The sequence below is a fragment of the Brachyhypopomus gauderio genome, chromosome 10 (assembly GCF_052324685.1).
Source record: "Brachyhypopomus gauderio isolate BG-103 chromosome 10, BGAUD_0.2, whole genome shotgun sequence".
Classification (NCBI taxonomy): Eukaryota; Metazoa; Chordata; class Actinopteri; order Gymnotiformes; family Hypopomidae; genus Brachyhypopomus; species Brachyhypopomus gauderio.
The window spans coordinates 5,049,350-5,063,977 of NC_135220.1; the positions used below are offsets into that span (position 1 = coordinate 5,049,350).

Genomic DNA, 14,628 nt, shown 5'->3' on the forward strand with positions numbered 1-14,628 from the left:
GAAGATCAACACCACCATTCTGGCAAATGGCTGCACACGTTTTCATGTCGCCCCCACGATGCCCACTGAAAATGGCATCGTGTCCTATGATGTTCGTTGCAATATTTTATGACAGCATGAAATAAGCATAAAGTCAATATTGTGTGTCACAGGACACTGGACTAAAGTATCATTGAGTGGATATCAGAGCGTGCTTGTGCATATTCATAGTGCGGTTGTTTCACACTGTCGCTGGCCCAGTGCAGACAGGCTAACGGATGTTGATGAAAAGGTTGTTACAGAAGGTGCTGTTGTCAGTAATCTTGTGCTGTTGACGCTGTCGTAAAAGTATGCTGGTGTTTGCTGTGACCATGTTGATCACGGCTTCTCTGTGTTCTGAGGTGGACAGTCCTCCTCCCCCATCACGGGGACGTCTAGCAGTTCTGCAAAAACACGAGGAGAATGTTCACTGCCAGGTACTGTAAGTACTGATATGGTACTACAGTACAGTAGCAGGGTGTAGAACATACACGTAGAACTTACCTGTTCTCATTTCAAAATGTCTGGACGATGCTACAGTGTAACAGCACAGATTAGGCTTTGACCCTTTGCTTCCAGAAAACTCAACCAAAGTGGCTCTGATCTCGTCCATTGTGGGTGTTCGTCCTCTTCCTCATTCTCATCCACATCCTCATCATCTCTTTGTCTGTCAGGGCTGGATTTGGGTTTATCTATGAGGGCTGGGTTTGGGTTTATTTATGAGGGCTGGGTTTGGGTTTATCTAAGTTTGGATAATTGGTAGGCGGGTGTGGCAGTTGTATGACAGTGTTTTCCAAAAGAAACACATAGTTTACAGTTTTGATTGTGTCTAATGTAGGAAAAAGTGTTTAATGTTTTGCAAAAAGTGTTTAGAATTGCTAAATGAGTGTAAGGCAGAAAATGTGCTGAAGGTTTAGTGCACCAGGTCAATAGATAGACTACAGTTGTTCTATAAGTACCAGTGTTTGGGTCTTAGTGACTGCAAAAATACAGTATTAAATTCACAGAAGACATACATTCACCTCACCCACCTCCAAAATAACACTGTACTCTACACAATATTATGTGTTTTATAAACACATCACAATAAAACAATATTCTGCATTTATAAACACATATTTATAAACACATAATTACAAACACTAATTGAAAAACATATTTATAAAGACATACTTGTAAACACTTATTTATAAACACAGATTTTTTGCCAGTCACTTTCCCCTTTTCTGTTCAGATATTTCATACCCCATAATGCACTGCACATAATGCACACCATAAACTGCTTCATCTGCTTAGATCCGCTTGATTTCATAAAGGATGAGAATGCCGAGGGCAATCCAAAAAGAAAGAAATAAATAAACAAGACATTATTGATTTTTTACAGCTCATCTTACTTCTGCGTTATTTTCCCAAAGGTTGGTGCTGTGATTCTTGGCAGTATGTGTGGAGACTCGCGTCATGCGTTAGAGAGACACATTAATGGAGATACACAGACTTACTCAAATTATAATTCAGCTTTTCTGCTACATTTACATCCATTACACCTTCTTTTTACGGTCTATGTATCAATTCTCATTGGCCTTGCTGAGTTGTGTGTGTGTGTGTGTGTGTGTGTGTGTGTGTGTGTGTGTGTGTGTGTGTGTGTGTGTGTGTGTGTGTTGGTCACTGAATGGCGAATCGCAGTGTTTAACGATCGTCCAGTTCCACAATGCATTTCTTATATTTGATATCTCCACATCGGAAGGACGCTGTGTTGCTCTTGTTATTAATTAGAGTTTCAGAAGAGTTGTTTATTGATACGGCTATGCCTGTTCTGCTCTCTCTCTCTCTCTCTCTCTCTCTCTCTCTCTCTCTCTCTCTCTCTCTCTCTCTCTGTTTCTCTAGCTCTCTCACTCGCTCTCTCTGTGTCTTTCTGAACTTAAGAATTTAATAGGTAGAACATTCATCTAGAGTTCTGGACACAGGCTGTAATTAGAGGAGGAAGACTGTCTTCAGATCTTTTTTCATCCAGTGTTTTTTTTTATCCTGTCTTAACAAGACGCTGGGCTACTGAGCAGGAAGAGAAAAAGAGAGAATAGCAGATGAAGAGCTAATGCTCCCGCGACCTGGCCATTGTCTCTCCAGATCACACGCCTTTCTCACCAAAGCAGAGAGAGTGCTTGTGAGGAATGAAAGATGCCTTAATTAACAACAGCAATCTCTCTCAAAGCTTTACGCAAATAAGGTGTAGAGAAACAAGGGAAAGAGACACCCATGCTTCGCAAAGTTGGTTTGTATGACATTTCTTTAATTGTTTGTTGAAAGTAGTGGTGTATTACAAGGGTAATTCAAAATATTACCTGGATCTAAAATAATTGGGCAATGAAATAATATCAAGGTTCTCAAGGGGAAATAGAGTATATTACCAGTGAGTCGCATGTAGAAGTAATTTACCTTGTGATGAGGGGCCTACAACCACTGAAGAGGTAAGGAAGTGTTCAGGAACAGAAGCCGAAGAGCAGGAAGAGCAGGAAGAGTGGGAAGAGCGGGAAGAGTGGGAAGAGTGGGAAGAGCGGGAAGAGTGGGAAGAGTGGGAAGAGTGGGAAGAGAGGGAAGAGAGGGAAGAGTGGGAAGAGCAGGAAGAGCGGGAAGAGTGGGAAGAGTGGGAAGAGCGGGAAGAGTGGGAAGAGTGGGAAGAGTGGAAAGAGTGGGAAGAGTGGGAAGAGAGGGAAGAGAGGGAAGAGTGGGAAGAGCAGGAAGAGCGGGAAGAGTGGGAAGAGTGGGAAGAGCGGGAAGAGTGGGAAGAGTGGAAAGAGTGGGAAGAATGGGAAGAGTGGGAAGAGAGGGAAGAGAGGGAAGAGTGGGAAGAGCAGGAAGAGTGGGAAGAACGGGAAGAGCAGGAAGAGTGGGAAGAGCAGGAAGAGTGGGAAGAATGGGAAGAGCAGGAAGAGTGGGAAGAGTGGGAAGAGTGGGAAGAGAGGGAAGAGTGGGAAGAGCAGGAAGAGTGGGAAGAGAGGGAAGAGTGGGAACAGCAGGAAGAGTGGGAAGAGTGGGAAGAGTGGGAAGAACGGGAAGAGCGGGAAGAGTGGGAAGAGTGGGAAGAATGTGAAGAGCAGGAAGAATGGGAAGAGTGGGAAGAGTGGGAAGAGCAGGAAGAGTGGGAAGAGTGGGAAGAACAGGAAGAGTGGGAAGAGTGGGAAGAGTGGGAAGAGAGGGAAGAGAGGGAAGAGTGGGAAGAGTGGGAAGAACAGGAAGAGTGGGAAGAGTGGGAAGAGTGGGAAGAGAGGGAAGAGAGGGAAGAGTGGGAAGAACAGGAAGAGTGGGAAGAGTGGGAAGAGAGGGAAGAGAGGGAAGAGTGGGAAGAGAGGGAAGAGTGGAAAGAGCGAGAAGAGCAGGAAGAGCGGGAAGAGCAGGAAGAGCGGGAAGAGTGGGAAGAGCAGGAAGAGCGGGAGGAGCCGGTGCTCACATGCTCACATAAGCTCTTCCTGTCCCTCACGTATAACGGCGATCAATAAGGAATCATATTTTACTGTAATATTGGCAGAAATGGCCTGTAAAAGCTCGAGACCCTTTCAGGTTGCCTGAGCTGAAATGATGTCGACATGCATCAGTGATGCCACAGCCTGAAGGCTGAAGCCTTAGCAGGAAGTGATGTAATGACAATGGTGTTCCATGTTGGCCACAGAGACGTGGTCCTTCTGTCTCTTAATCACATCAATAAAGGAGCATGGCACCTGTTATTACGCTGAGCGAGGCTAACACGCAGGGCCTCTCACAGCCTTTTAGCAGGTTCTGTTCTCCACATGCGAGAATGGGTATAACAATATAGTGTTAATGGGTTGACGTCACTCTCAAATGACAGAAATTATATAAAATGCTATAAGAAATGTTTCTGTGTGACGTGATGCCTTCATGTCCTGAAGCTTGAGATCAAAAATAAGCTTGTCCTCTGAGAGAGAGAGAGAGAGAGAGAGAGAGAAAGTATATTCAGACTTCTTATACTATATGTTTTCTTGAGAGAACACTTGCTGGACAGTGTCACTCCATAACATTTTAAGAAGAAGAGTGGAAAGAGATAGAGCAAGAGAAAGAAAGAGGGGGTGGGGGAGAGAAAAAGAGCCTTGTAGCTTATCGAAATCCTGCCACAATAATCTGCGTCCTGGGTTTTACAGAGCACCACCACCCAGAGAGACCAACATGTGTTTAAAGAACCTATTCCATGAGAGCTTTAGAGACAGACAGACCTCTGCTTATCGCCCAATACACTCTTACTGACCTTATTCAGCAACATGATAGTGTGTGTTTATGTGTGTGTGTGTGTGTGTGTGTGTGTGTGTGTGTGTGTGTGTGTGTGTGTGTGTGTGTGTGTGTGTGTGTGTGTGTGTGTGTGTGTGTGTGTGTGTCAGTCCCAAACAGGTCCCAGTACCATCACACAGCAGACCAAACAGCCCAGTTCGGACTGAGGAGATGGATGAGAGGTGAATGGAGGTAGACTGAGGTAGATGGAGATGGAGGAGAGGTAGATGGAGGTGGGTGGAGGTGGGTGGAGGTGGATGAGATGGAGGAGAGGTAGATAGAGAGAGAGGTGAGGTAGATAAAGGTAGATAGAGGTAGATAGAGGTAGATGGAGGTTGATGGAGGTAGATGGAGATGGAGGATAGGTAGATGGAGGTAGATGGAGGTGGGTGGAGGTGGGTGGAGGTAGACTGAGGTAGATGGGGATGGAGGAGAGGTAGATAGAGGTAGATGGAGGTGGGTGGAGGTGGATGAGATGGAGGAGAGGTAGATAGAGAGAGAGGTGAGGTAGATAAAGGTAGATAGAGGTAGATGGAGGTGGATGGAGGTAGATGGAGGTGGATGAGATGGAGGAGAGGTAGATGGAGAGAGGTGAGGTAGATAATGGTAGATAGAGGTAGATGGAGGTGGATGGAGGTAGATGGAGGTGGATGAGATGGAGGAGAGGTCGATGGAGATAGTTGGAGGTAGGTGGGGAGACAGAGCTCCTTCAGGACACAGTAAAGAACTGCTCCACCTATGTGGGGGCATCCAGCACCTCCCTCTTGCCTGTGGTCCGGGGGACAGAAGGCTAATGAGAGGTCAGGGAAACAGCCACTGTGTGAAACCAACAAACATCACACAAGGCCATGAAGATCGGAGTAGAAGCAGAGCTGCTTCAGGAGGGGCCGACGTACGCCAGTGGGGGCCGGAGAGACGTCCGTCAGGAAGAACGACCGCCATCCTCGCCACTTACCACGCTTTTATAGAGTCGCAGCGTTACCACGGGAACACTACAATACGGGCTGAGGGTAAATCTGTAAGTTTGATTTGCTGCATGCTGTAATGTTAAAAAAGCTTGACACCTAATTTCTTCCTCCAGACACACAGAGAAGAGCAAGAATGATACTATCAAGTGCAGTGAGACGGGTAGCACATGGTGGAGTGTGTGGCGTTTGGAGATGGAGTCTAATGCAGTCACACAGCCTGACACTCCAGCTGAACACAGAGGGGAAAACAGAATAAAATACATAAAAAAGAATAAAAAAAAACAAACAAAAAAGCATTAGAAAGAAACTGGAACTTACAGTTAAAACCCCTAAAGAGAAAGTGATGAGAGAGAGAAAGAGAGAGAGAGAGAGAACATGATGAGAGAGAGAGAGAGAGAGAGAACATGATGAGAGAGAGAGAGAGAGAGAGAGAGAGAGAGAACATGATGAGAGAGAGAGAGAGAGAGAGAGAGAGAACATGATGAGAGAGAGAGAGAGAGAGAGAGAGAGAGAGAGAAAGTGATGAGAGAGAGAGCTCTGGTCCTGCTCTCTGGATTAAGGTGTGGAAACAGGAAATCAAAACACCTTTATTCTGTTTGAACAGAGCTCGTGTATGGCTACAGTCTCTGCTGGGGTTCTCTCATTTCATTCGCATTTTGCATTCAACATTCGTGATGCAATTGTGGGATCGTTACTACAGCAAAGTTCTGTATGTAAGAACTTACAAACATGTTATGATGAGATGGAACATGGTTCTGTTTTCTCCTCATGTAACAGGCTGGGTTGTGGACCTGACCACCTGTATGGTGCAACACTGCTCTGTCCAATCATGTCACCTCCTCATTGTCTCAATCTGGAAACGTTTTCTTTCTCTGAAATTAAATGAACAATTGTTCTTCTGTGTTGCATGGCTTCAGGCTTTTGCATGCACAGGAGTTGCTAGCAAGAGGTTATTTTAAACATTTAAAATATTTTAAACAATGCTGTATTATTCACTCTGGAAAGCCTGCATAAATTTCAGATATTTTTATGTAATTGATTTCTTTTATAGTTCAGCCAGTGTTTCTGGATTATGGTCTGGATTATGGTCTGGATTAAGGTCTCATGCTGCAGACAGTGGTTTCCATCGCTCCATGTTAAAGGAACTGATTCCAAACCATATTAACATCCACTGATATATTCTTCATGCAAGTCTTCCTCTTACCCTCTCCATCAATGTTGCAAGGCCGACATTGTTAAATTCTGACACCACCCACCCCTCGGGCTGAGCTGTGAGAGGCGGTGACTTAAGCCACACCCATTAAACCAAAGCCACGCACCCTCTTAGCAGACACAACCAGGCTGTAAGAGAGGTGTCACAACGTTTCACCCAACATCAGACAGGACGCTCAGGAGCTGTTATCCCAGTGGAAGTGCAGTTCATATCAATTACGAGATTATTCTGGAATGTTGCGTCTGCTCTCCTAATGGCTCTCCAGACCCGAGGTTTCGAGTGCTGAGACATGAGTGTGTGTCTGCTGGTGTGTGTGAGTATGTTGTAGTGTGTGTGTGTGTGTGTGTGTGTGTGTGTGTGTGTGTGTGTGTGCAACAGCATTAAAGAAAATGAGACAAACCGTGCTTACTCAAACAAACCGTGCATTAGTGTTGACAAAATAATAAAACAACCACACACACACACACACACACACACACACGCGCGCACACACACACACACACACACACACACACACACACACACACACACACACACACACACACACACACATCACATCACATCACAAAGCAAATGACACTTCAAGAAAGCCTCTCTAGTCTCTCCATTACTGTGGGACACTGTCAAGTACGCTGCTGTAGCTGAACCTTTGTCTGAAATGCTTGAATGCTTGAGATAATTAATGGTCCAGAACGACAGCTGGCCCAGTAGAACTTCTACCTGCCCTGTACCGTCAGTCCCCACCTCACAGCCCTGTTTCCTCCCAGAGATCCCTAGTGAGCTTTTATCCACATTCTCCTTGTGAGGGGAGGGGGTCACTCCAGCCTGCTAGCCCAAGGAGGTGCACTGGGATTGGGGTCAGCAGCGTGCGGTTTCCCTGGGAGAGTTGCATGGCTGGAGCAACACCCAGGGTTTTCTCAAGGAGAGCGAGAGGGGAGGAGTGTGACAGCGTAGTCAGCCCCCTGTTACAGCCAGAGGGAGGGAGCTGTCTCCACAAGCAGGGCAGAGAATAGCTTCAGTGAGCTGGGTCAGGATGAGGCCAACACACACACACACACACACATTGACATGCATGTACACACACACACACACTCACACATTCACATACACACATGTATGTACATGCATGTACACAAACATGAACATATAGTAATACATATAGAACATATAGCAATAAGTGGACAGTTTCTCCACTTATTTTCTCTCTCTCTCTCTCTCTCTCTCTTAATATAGAATTCAATTTAAATGAACTTTATTGGCATGACAAAATCATATTGCCTTGCCAAAGCATCTAAAGTAGAATATGTCTTGTAATTCTCTCTTTCTCTTTCTCTCTCTCTCTCTTTCTCTCTCTCTCTCTCTCTCTCTCTCTCTCTCTCTCTCTCTCTCTCTCTCTCTCTCTCTCTCTCTCTCTCTCTCTCTCTCTCTCTCTCTCAGATATGCACCCACACTTGTGCTTGTTTGTCCTAAACCAAAACCACACACCCAAACAGATCAGAGCTTAGCACAGAAGCAAACACACTCAACAAAGTCACTGCCTGAAAGCCACATCCTGTCTGTGACCTCCCCGAGATGCTGTCATGGTGTCCTTCACTGGATATCTGCCATTGCTTACCCCTGTCCCACTGCTTACCCCTGTCCCACTGCTTACCCCTGTCCCACTGCTTACCCCTGTCCCACTGCTTACCCCTGTCCCACTGCACCATTGTCAACAAGAGGCCTCTACCCCATGGCCACTCCAGACCCAAACAACAACCCTGCCGCACTCTGCTGCTTCTAGTTTACATGGACCCTTTTCTCGTATCGGCCGGATGCTGATGGTGTTACTATGGCGTGCAAGTCTACAGGAGACCCTCGTGGAACGCAGGTCAGTGGTGTGTGAGCGTGAGAGATTTGTGAGTGATGTGTGAGTGTGAGTGGTGTGTGAGCGTGAGTAGTGTGGGAGTGTGAGTGTGTGTGAGTGTGAGTGGTGTGTGAGTGTGTGTGAGTGTGAGTGGTGTGTGTGTGAGTGTGTGTGAGTGTGACCTATTCCATGATCAGACACAAACCCAGGAAGGATGAAAGGAAAGAAAGATGAGGGGACACAGAGGCTCTTCGCCAATCTGACAGAGGCTAATTAAACACACACACACACACACACACACACATGCGCGCACACGCACGCACACACACACACACACACACACACACACACACACACACACACACAACAGCCTGTCCACTCTGGTTAGCATCCTCGCCTTCATGGCGTCTCATAGTCTCTGGCTCCTCGGTGTGTCCAGAGTTCTGGTTGTGTTCGGGGTCATTCTCCTTCTCCCCCTCCTGACGCTTCTGGGTTAAAGAACGCTATTATTAACGTCTCTCCACTAGAGATTCCTGCCTTTCCTCCAAGAACGATAAATCACGCACACCTCCTCCCATATGAATCATGTGTGTGTGTGTGTGTGTGTGTGTGTGTGTGTGTGTGTGTGTGTGTGTGTGTGTGTGTGTGTGTGTGTGTGTGTGTGTGTGTTCACCGTTGGTATGAGCTTCCCTGTGTAGCTGCACCTCCAGCCCCTTTAAGGGGGCCTCCGCTGATAAGGGCCCTCTGTCTGTGCTTCTGTCTGTGTCTGTCTGTTCCTCTGTCTGTTCCTGTCTGTGACTCTGTCTGTTCCTCTGTCTGTGATGCTGTATGTGCCTGTCTGTTCCTCTGTCTGTACCTCTGTCTGTGACTCTGTCTGTTCCTCTGTCTGTTCCTCTGTCTGTGACTCTGTCTGTTCCTCTGTCTGGCCTGTCTGTTCCTCTGTCTGTGATGCTGTATGTGCCTGTCTGTTCCTCTGTCTGTTCCTCTGTCTGTGACTCTGTCTGGTCAAGAGAGCTGTGACGGCCACTACTGTAGCAGGAAGAGGTGGAGGGCAGCTTGAACCTTAACCCTAACCCTTAAACTAAAATACACACGTTGATGTTATTAGTGAAGCTGGACTCTTTATAGAAGTCTTCAAGCAATATTCACCGTTCATTTCAGCAATTCTTTTGTAGGAATTTTGTTCTCTATGCATGAACAGACTTTTGCCTTTGTTGTGGTGGAAGGCTGTAGTGATATTATGTTATTAATCGGACATAGGTTTTTATTTCCCATAATGACTGTTTAACTTCAGGGATTAATTAAGGAAGTACACAAAGAGATTACAAGTGGCCCCCCGTTATAATTAAACAGAAGAAGGAAGTTCTCAGCAGGTTTGAATGATTGTGTTGACACCCCCTGCTGGGCTATGAACCTCACAACTCGGGAAGCTCCGTCCAAAATGGGCGGTTCGTGACAAAACGCACACAGGCAAACATAGATGCTCAGACGCGTGAAAAAAGCCGACACAGTAATATTGCACTCTGCCCCATCTCGCTGTTTCTGCTCTCAGCCTTGGGCTTGTGCCTCTGCGCTCAATCCTAGAGACTGGCCCACAGGCCGTCGCTCCTGTGTCGAATCTACTGTGCATGTCGTCGTTTCTAGCCAAGTGAACGCCAACGCAGTCGAGTCCGCCCCCAGCCTGCCCCCAGTCCAGAAGCGCAGTGCGATGGCGCGCTTAAATCACTTTTAACGTGTCACAAAGAGCGGATTAACGGCCTGACAGAATCATGAAAAAGGTACGCAGAAACCTGGCTCCGACGAATCCTCGTTAACACACGCTCGCGGGCGCGCGCGCACACACATACAATTTATATTAATAATCCCAAAACGCTACATCAAGATGCATTATTAAAAGCTGGTACCGTTGCGCACTGCCACCTAACTTTTAATACTGCCCCCCCCCCCACACACACACGCACACACACACACATACATACACACACACACATACACACACACACATACACACACCACCGCCACCACCACTAGGCGAAAGCGACAGTCTAACTCCGCGTGAGCTAAAGAACCGCGCGCTCGCCCCGTTAAGCGCTCGCGCTAGCGGGTTAATGCAGCGCAGGGCTGAAGGGGAGAAAAACAGAGAGATCAATTCAGGATTCCAATTAGTCTCGATTGGCAGGCGCGGAGTGAGATTAGCGCGTGTGTCGATTAGATTTCCTGCTCTATTGGCTGGCCAAACAAAGTTGCTTTATTGAATAATTGCCACCGTGGCTACAAGAATGGAGTGAGGGGGAATAGGAACAATGAAAAACTACACACGCGCAGTGCGCAACGACCACGGTAATGATATCCTCCAACAAAAGAAACAGGCTGAGAAGCAAATTTAGGAATAACGCTGTGCAGAGACAAATCATTTGAAATGGATTTAAAGCCTGCAAGAGAATACATTTTAATTGAGGACGAAAGTCCACTGTTAAGCATATATAAGTTTGTGACTTTCTATAGCATAATATCACAGAGAGAGAGAGAGAGAAAGAGAGAGAGAGAGAGAGAGAGAGAGAGAGAGAGAGAGAGAGAGAGAGAGAGAGAGAGAGGAGACAGTCTCTATCGGCGCTATGCTTCAGTGCATTGCCGATGACTGCAGCGGCTCCCATTCAAGCGCGCGCTGGAGGCTGGCTGCGCGCTGAAAGCGAGACGACCTCAGCGATTGAGCGCGCGGATGGAGATAGCGGTCCGGCATTATACTTGTGTCTCTTTTCACAGGCCCTTTGAATCCTTGTACGCAGCGCGAGGGAGAGAAGCGGCGAGCACAACAGAGCTCATTAAAGCAACACTCGGCCTTCTTACCTTTCAGTAGGCTTCGGCCGATCAGCACGTTCCTTGAAAGGCGCAGAGCATAAAAACTTTGTGAAAATCCCGGTTTGCACCGGGCTTTCAGCCGCATCTCCCCGCGCGTGCCCTATAAGAGAGAATGCGTGATTAGATATATATATAAACGTAAAAACGTAAAAGCTACTGATTTCTTCTACGGGTCACTGTGACCCTGACGTGGGTAGAAAGACCTTAGATGGCGTAGTCTCTGTTTCACCTGTTCACGCAGCAGACAGTTGACTAACTTCTAAAGGCCTACGAAGACACACGGCTCAACAAAGACGTAATAAAGTCTGGCCACGTACACGGTCAAGTTTATTTACTGTGGGTTTACTGATTGTAGGTTCTGAATGCTGTGGAATAACAGCCAAACAGCACAGACGTGACGTGACGCTGATAGTATGGTTGTTCGGTTCTGAAGGGTTTTTGATAAGGTTTAATTTGGGTAAAACATTTTCGGAATGCATGCTTTACATAGGTACACACACACGCACACACACAACCACCCACCCACCCGCACACACAACCCCACTCGCACTCTCACACACACCACACACACACACACACACACACACACACACACACACACATACGCACGCACACATATTTTCAATCGTCAATATGATGTTAAATAATGCGGTGCAGAAGATGATCTTATAGTGGGAAACAACCGATTAAATGTGTTTTAAGGGAAGAGCTGTGCCTGCATACAGCCTGACCCTGCACGAAGCGGATCTGTTCATTGTGTCCTGGACCGCGCGCTTTGGACGTGCACAGGGTACTGAGCTAAAGCAATAGATGGAGCTAACTTTAGCCTAGCACTCAATAGTCCTCTTATCCGCCACTTTACGCACAAAGAGAAATTATGAATATTCAGGGACGCGATGTTAATTTCTAATCAGGGCACTTTGCGCTCTCCAGAGCATGGAGCTTACTGAAGTCGCACTCTCTGGGTCCGCGTGTAGGCTCGGTTCTAAAACGACAAAGAGGAAGAAAACCGGGGGAGGTTTCGCTCTGTAAAAGCCCGCGCGGGTCTATATCATTAAAATGTTTAAAAAGAAAAGAAATCCAGAGAATGTAAACGCTCTGGACACACATATTCAAACCAGGTCGTTTCCTGATCATTTTGACATATGACAGCCATGCCAGAGCAGTTTTCTGTCTGTCTCTGTTTCTCCGATCAGTTAAACCTGTATGAAGTCGGCGGTAACGCCGGGAAACAGTCAGTCCACCGCGGAGTGTTTCCCGTGCGTCCCCCATCCATAAACACGACCGCCACTTTGCTACTTTGGACTTTGCTACAGCAAGCATCCACAAGTCATATGTGTCCAACTTTCCGGAGCGTCGCGCGCCTATTTCTACCTGGACAAAAAACAAACAAAAACAAATTCGCTTCTGCTGCGGATAACGGCTTTGAAATCGCATTTCAACTGCCTCGACATTCACAGCCCACATATTTAATGCAGTATTTTCTAAGATATAATACCGAACATCCAATTTTGTGACAACGCTGCCATTGCAAACTCGGTGGTACGCACAGGAGCCCACGGGTGTAATCCGCAGCATCAGCAGTATTTAAGTACCCAGCGCGGCTCGCAGCCCGCGGAGCGTCAGACGCGCCCGTCCTCGCCAAAACGAGCATCCTGTAGATGCACCGCTGCAATAAATGTTGAAGCATGTAGTGAAAAGACAGACATAGTGGTATTGCTGCGAGAATCTCCGCGTAAAATGTAAGCCAAACCCACATCATCCTTTCTGCGAAATAGCTTTCCGAAGTGAGAAAAAAGTATAACAAGGAGTAGGACGGTGATATTTTAACGTGCTTAAATTGTGCTCTCTGTGTAATTTGTGATTTAATTGACGTGATGCACAACGCCTCGACACTTGTGAGATGTGGTGTTATGTGTAAGCATACCCGAGATGTGTTCAGAAGAACTGCTCCTATTAATAAGAGAACCAAGCCAGTTTTCATCCTTGCAAGCGAGCGAAGGCTGTTCAAACTGGCTGTGTCTTCCTTTGATACACGTTATTTCCCTCGCGCTGGCCGCCTCTGCCGTCCTCCGGTACCGTGCAAAAGCTCGTCAACAGTACAAACCCGTCCAGGGTTCTCGCGCACAACTGCAGGTGAAAGCGTTTCTCAGCTCAGCACCAAAGCGCGAGCGAGCGTCATTGCAACCCCTCCTACCGCAGAGAGCCGGAGAATCCCATTTAAAGACACACAGTTTTAAAGACAGTTACATGATTAGCCCAACTCTAGTGCCAATTCCCTTGTGCGGAGAATTGCGGAGGAAAAGAGCGGAGGAAAAGAGCGAGAATATAACTGAGATTCACTGGCGATATTTAGGTGGTTGGTTAAAAAAAAACGATTCAGGCCTGGACGTATGGAAACCTCATCACCGCTATCTGAAAAACGATGTATCTTACCAGTAGAAGCGCGTGAGTTGGTTAGAGAGAGAGAGAGAGAGAGAGAGAGCAGCTGCCTGACAATTTAGTGAGCTCCTCCTGATGAAAATTATGCTGAGCCAAGAGCGATTTAGTTTTGTTTAGTTGTGTTTGTTGGTGGTGGTCGTGTTTGTTTGTTTGTTTGTTTGTTTTTCTGGAGCAGTGGTCTAAGTAATATTGACGCAATCTCTGTCTCGTTTGACTGGACCATATTCCGTCACCCCCGGGAAAAAGATAAAAAGAGCGGTAAAGCACGCGCTAATCCCATCAAAGCACCACACACGCTCAAAACCCGTTTTCTCATCCCTTCCTCGATTATATCGGCAAATGATTATCCATCCATTATCGAATGACACTGCATACATTTGGCATACAATATGCATAACCGATACTTGAAAAAAAATGTTTAAATTAGGGGTGGGACGCGATTAAAAAAATTAATCGAATTAATCGGAAGCTTTGTAATTAATTAATCGAAATTAATCGCATTTTAATCGCATTTCAGTATTTAACATGAGAAATATTAATTTAAGTTTGAATGATGAATGAATCAATGAACATAATCATAAACTTCAACATCTTGTTTATTTTTCCACCAGTCTACTACACAGACCAATATATGAGTGCAGAAAACAGTTCAGAACATTGGAAATTCTGACCAAAAATGTTGTTTAATTTTGGGAGTTTTGCTCAGGATATTGGAAGAATTGAAGTAAATCAGAAGATGTTTTTTAATACCATTTTAGATGGTATACTTTTCTTAAATTTCCCAGGCCTCTGCCACAGGCATCTCCATAGTGCCTAGAAGTGGTCTTCTGCATGCTCAAAGCAAATGACTGGATCTTCCATTCATCATCTATAATATGAGCTGTCACACCAAGATCATTCTTGTTGCTAACAGAGGTCCAGTGATCCCCAGTCAGAGCCACATTTGTGGCGCTCTTCACAATAACCTGTTTTACTTCCCTTTCACAATAACCTGTTTTTTTTCCCTCGTT

The 14,628-nt window shown here is 46.2% G+C and overlaps 1 protein-coding gene across 1 annotated transcript in view; it reads right to left on the reverse strand.

Annotated features, from left to right (window-relative positions):
* The window catches only part of LOC143525245 (cadherin-4-like), a 305,715-nt gene extending 292,370 nt beyond the window's left edge, over positions 1–13,345 (reverse strand). The window contains 2 exon segments of the mRNA XM_077018933.1: positions 11,165–11,276; positions 13,104–13,345. Of these exon segments, the coding sequence (XP_076875048.1) occupies positions 11,165–11,276; positions 13,104–13,160 (169 nt within the window). The 5' untranslated portion in view covers positions 13,161–13,345.
* Between the last annotated feature and the right edge of the window lie 1,283 nt (positions 13,346–14,628).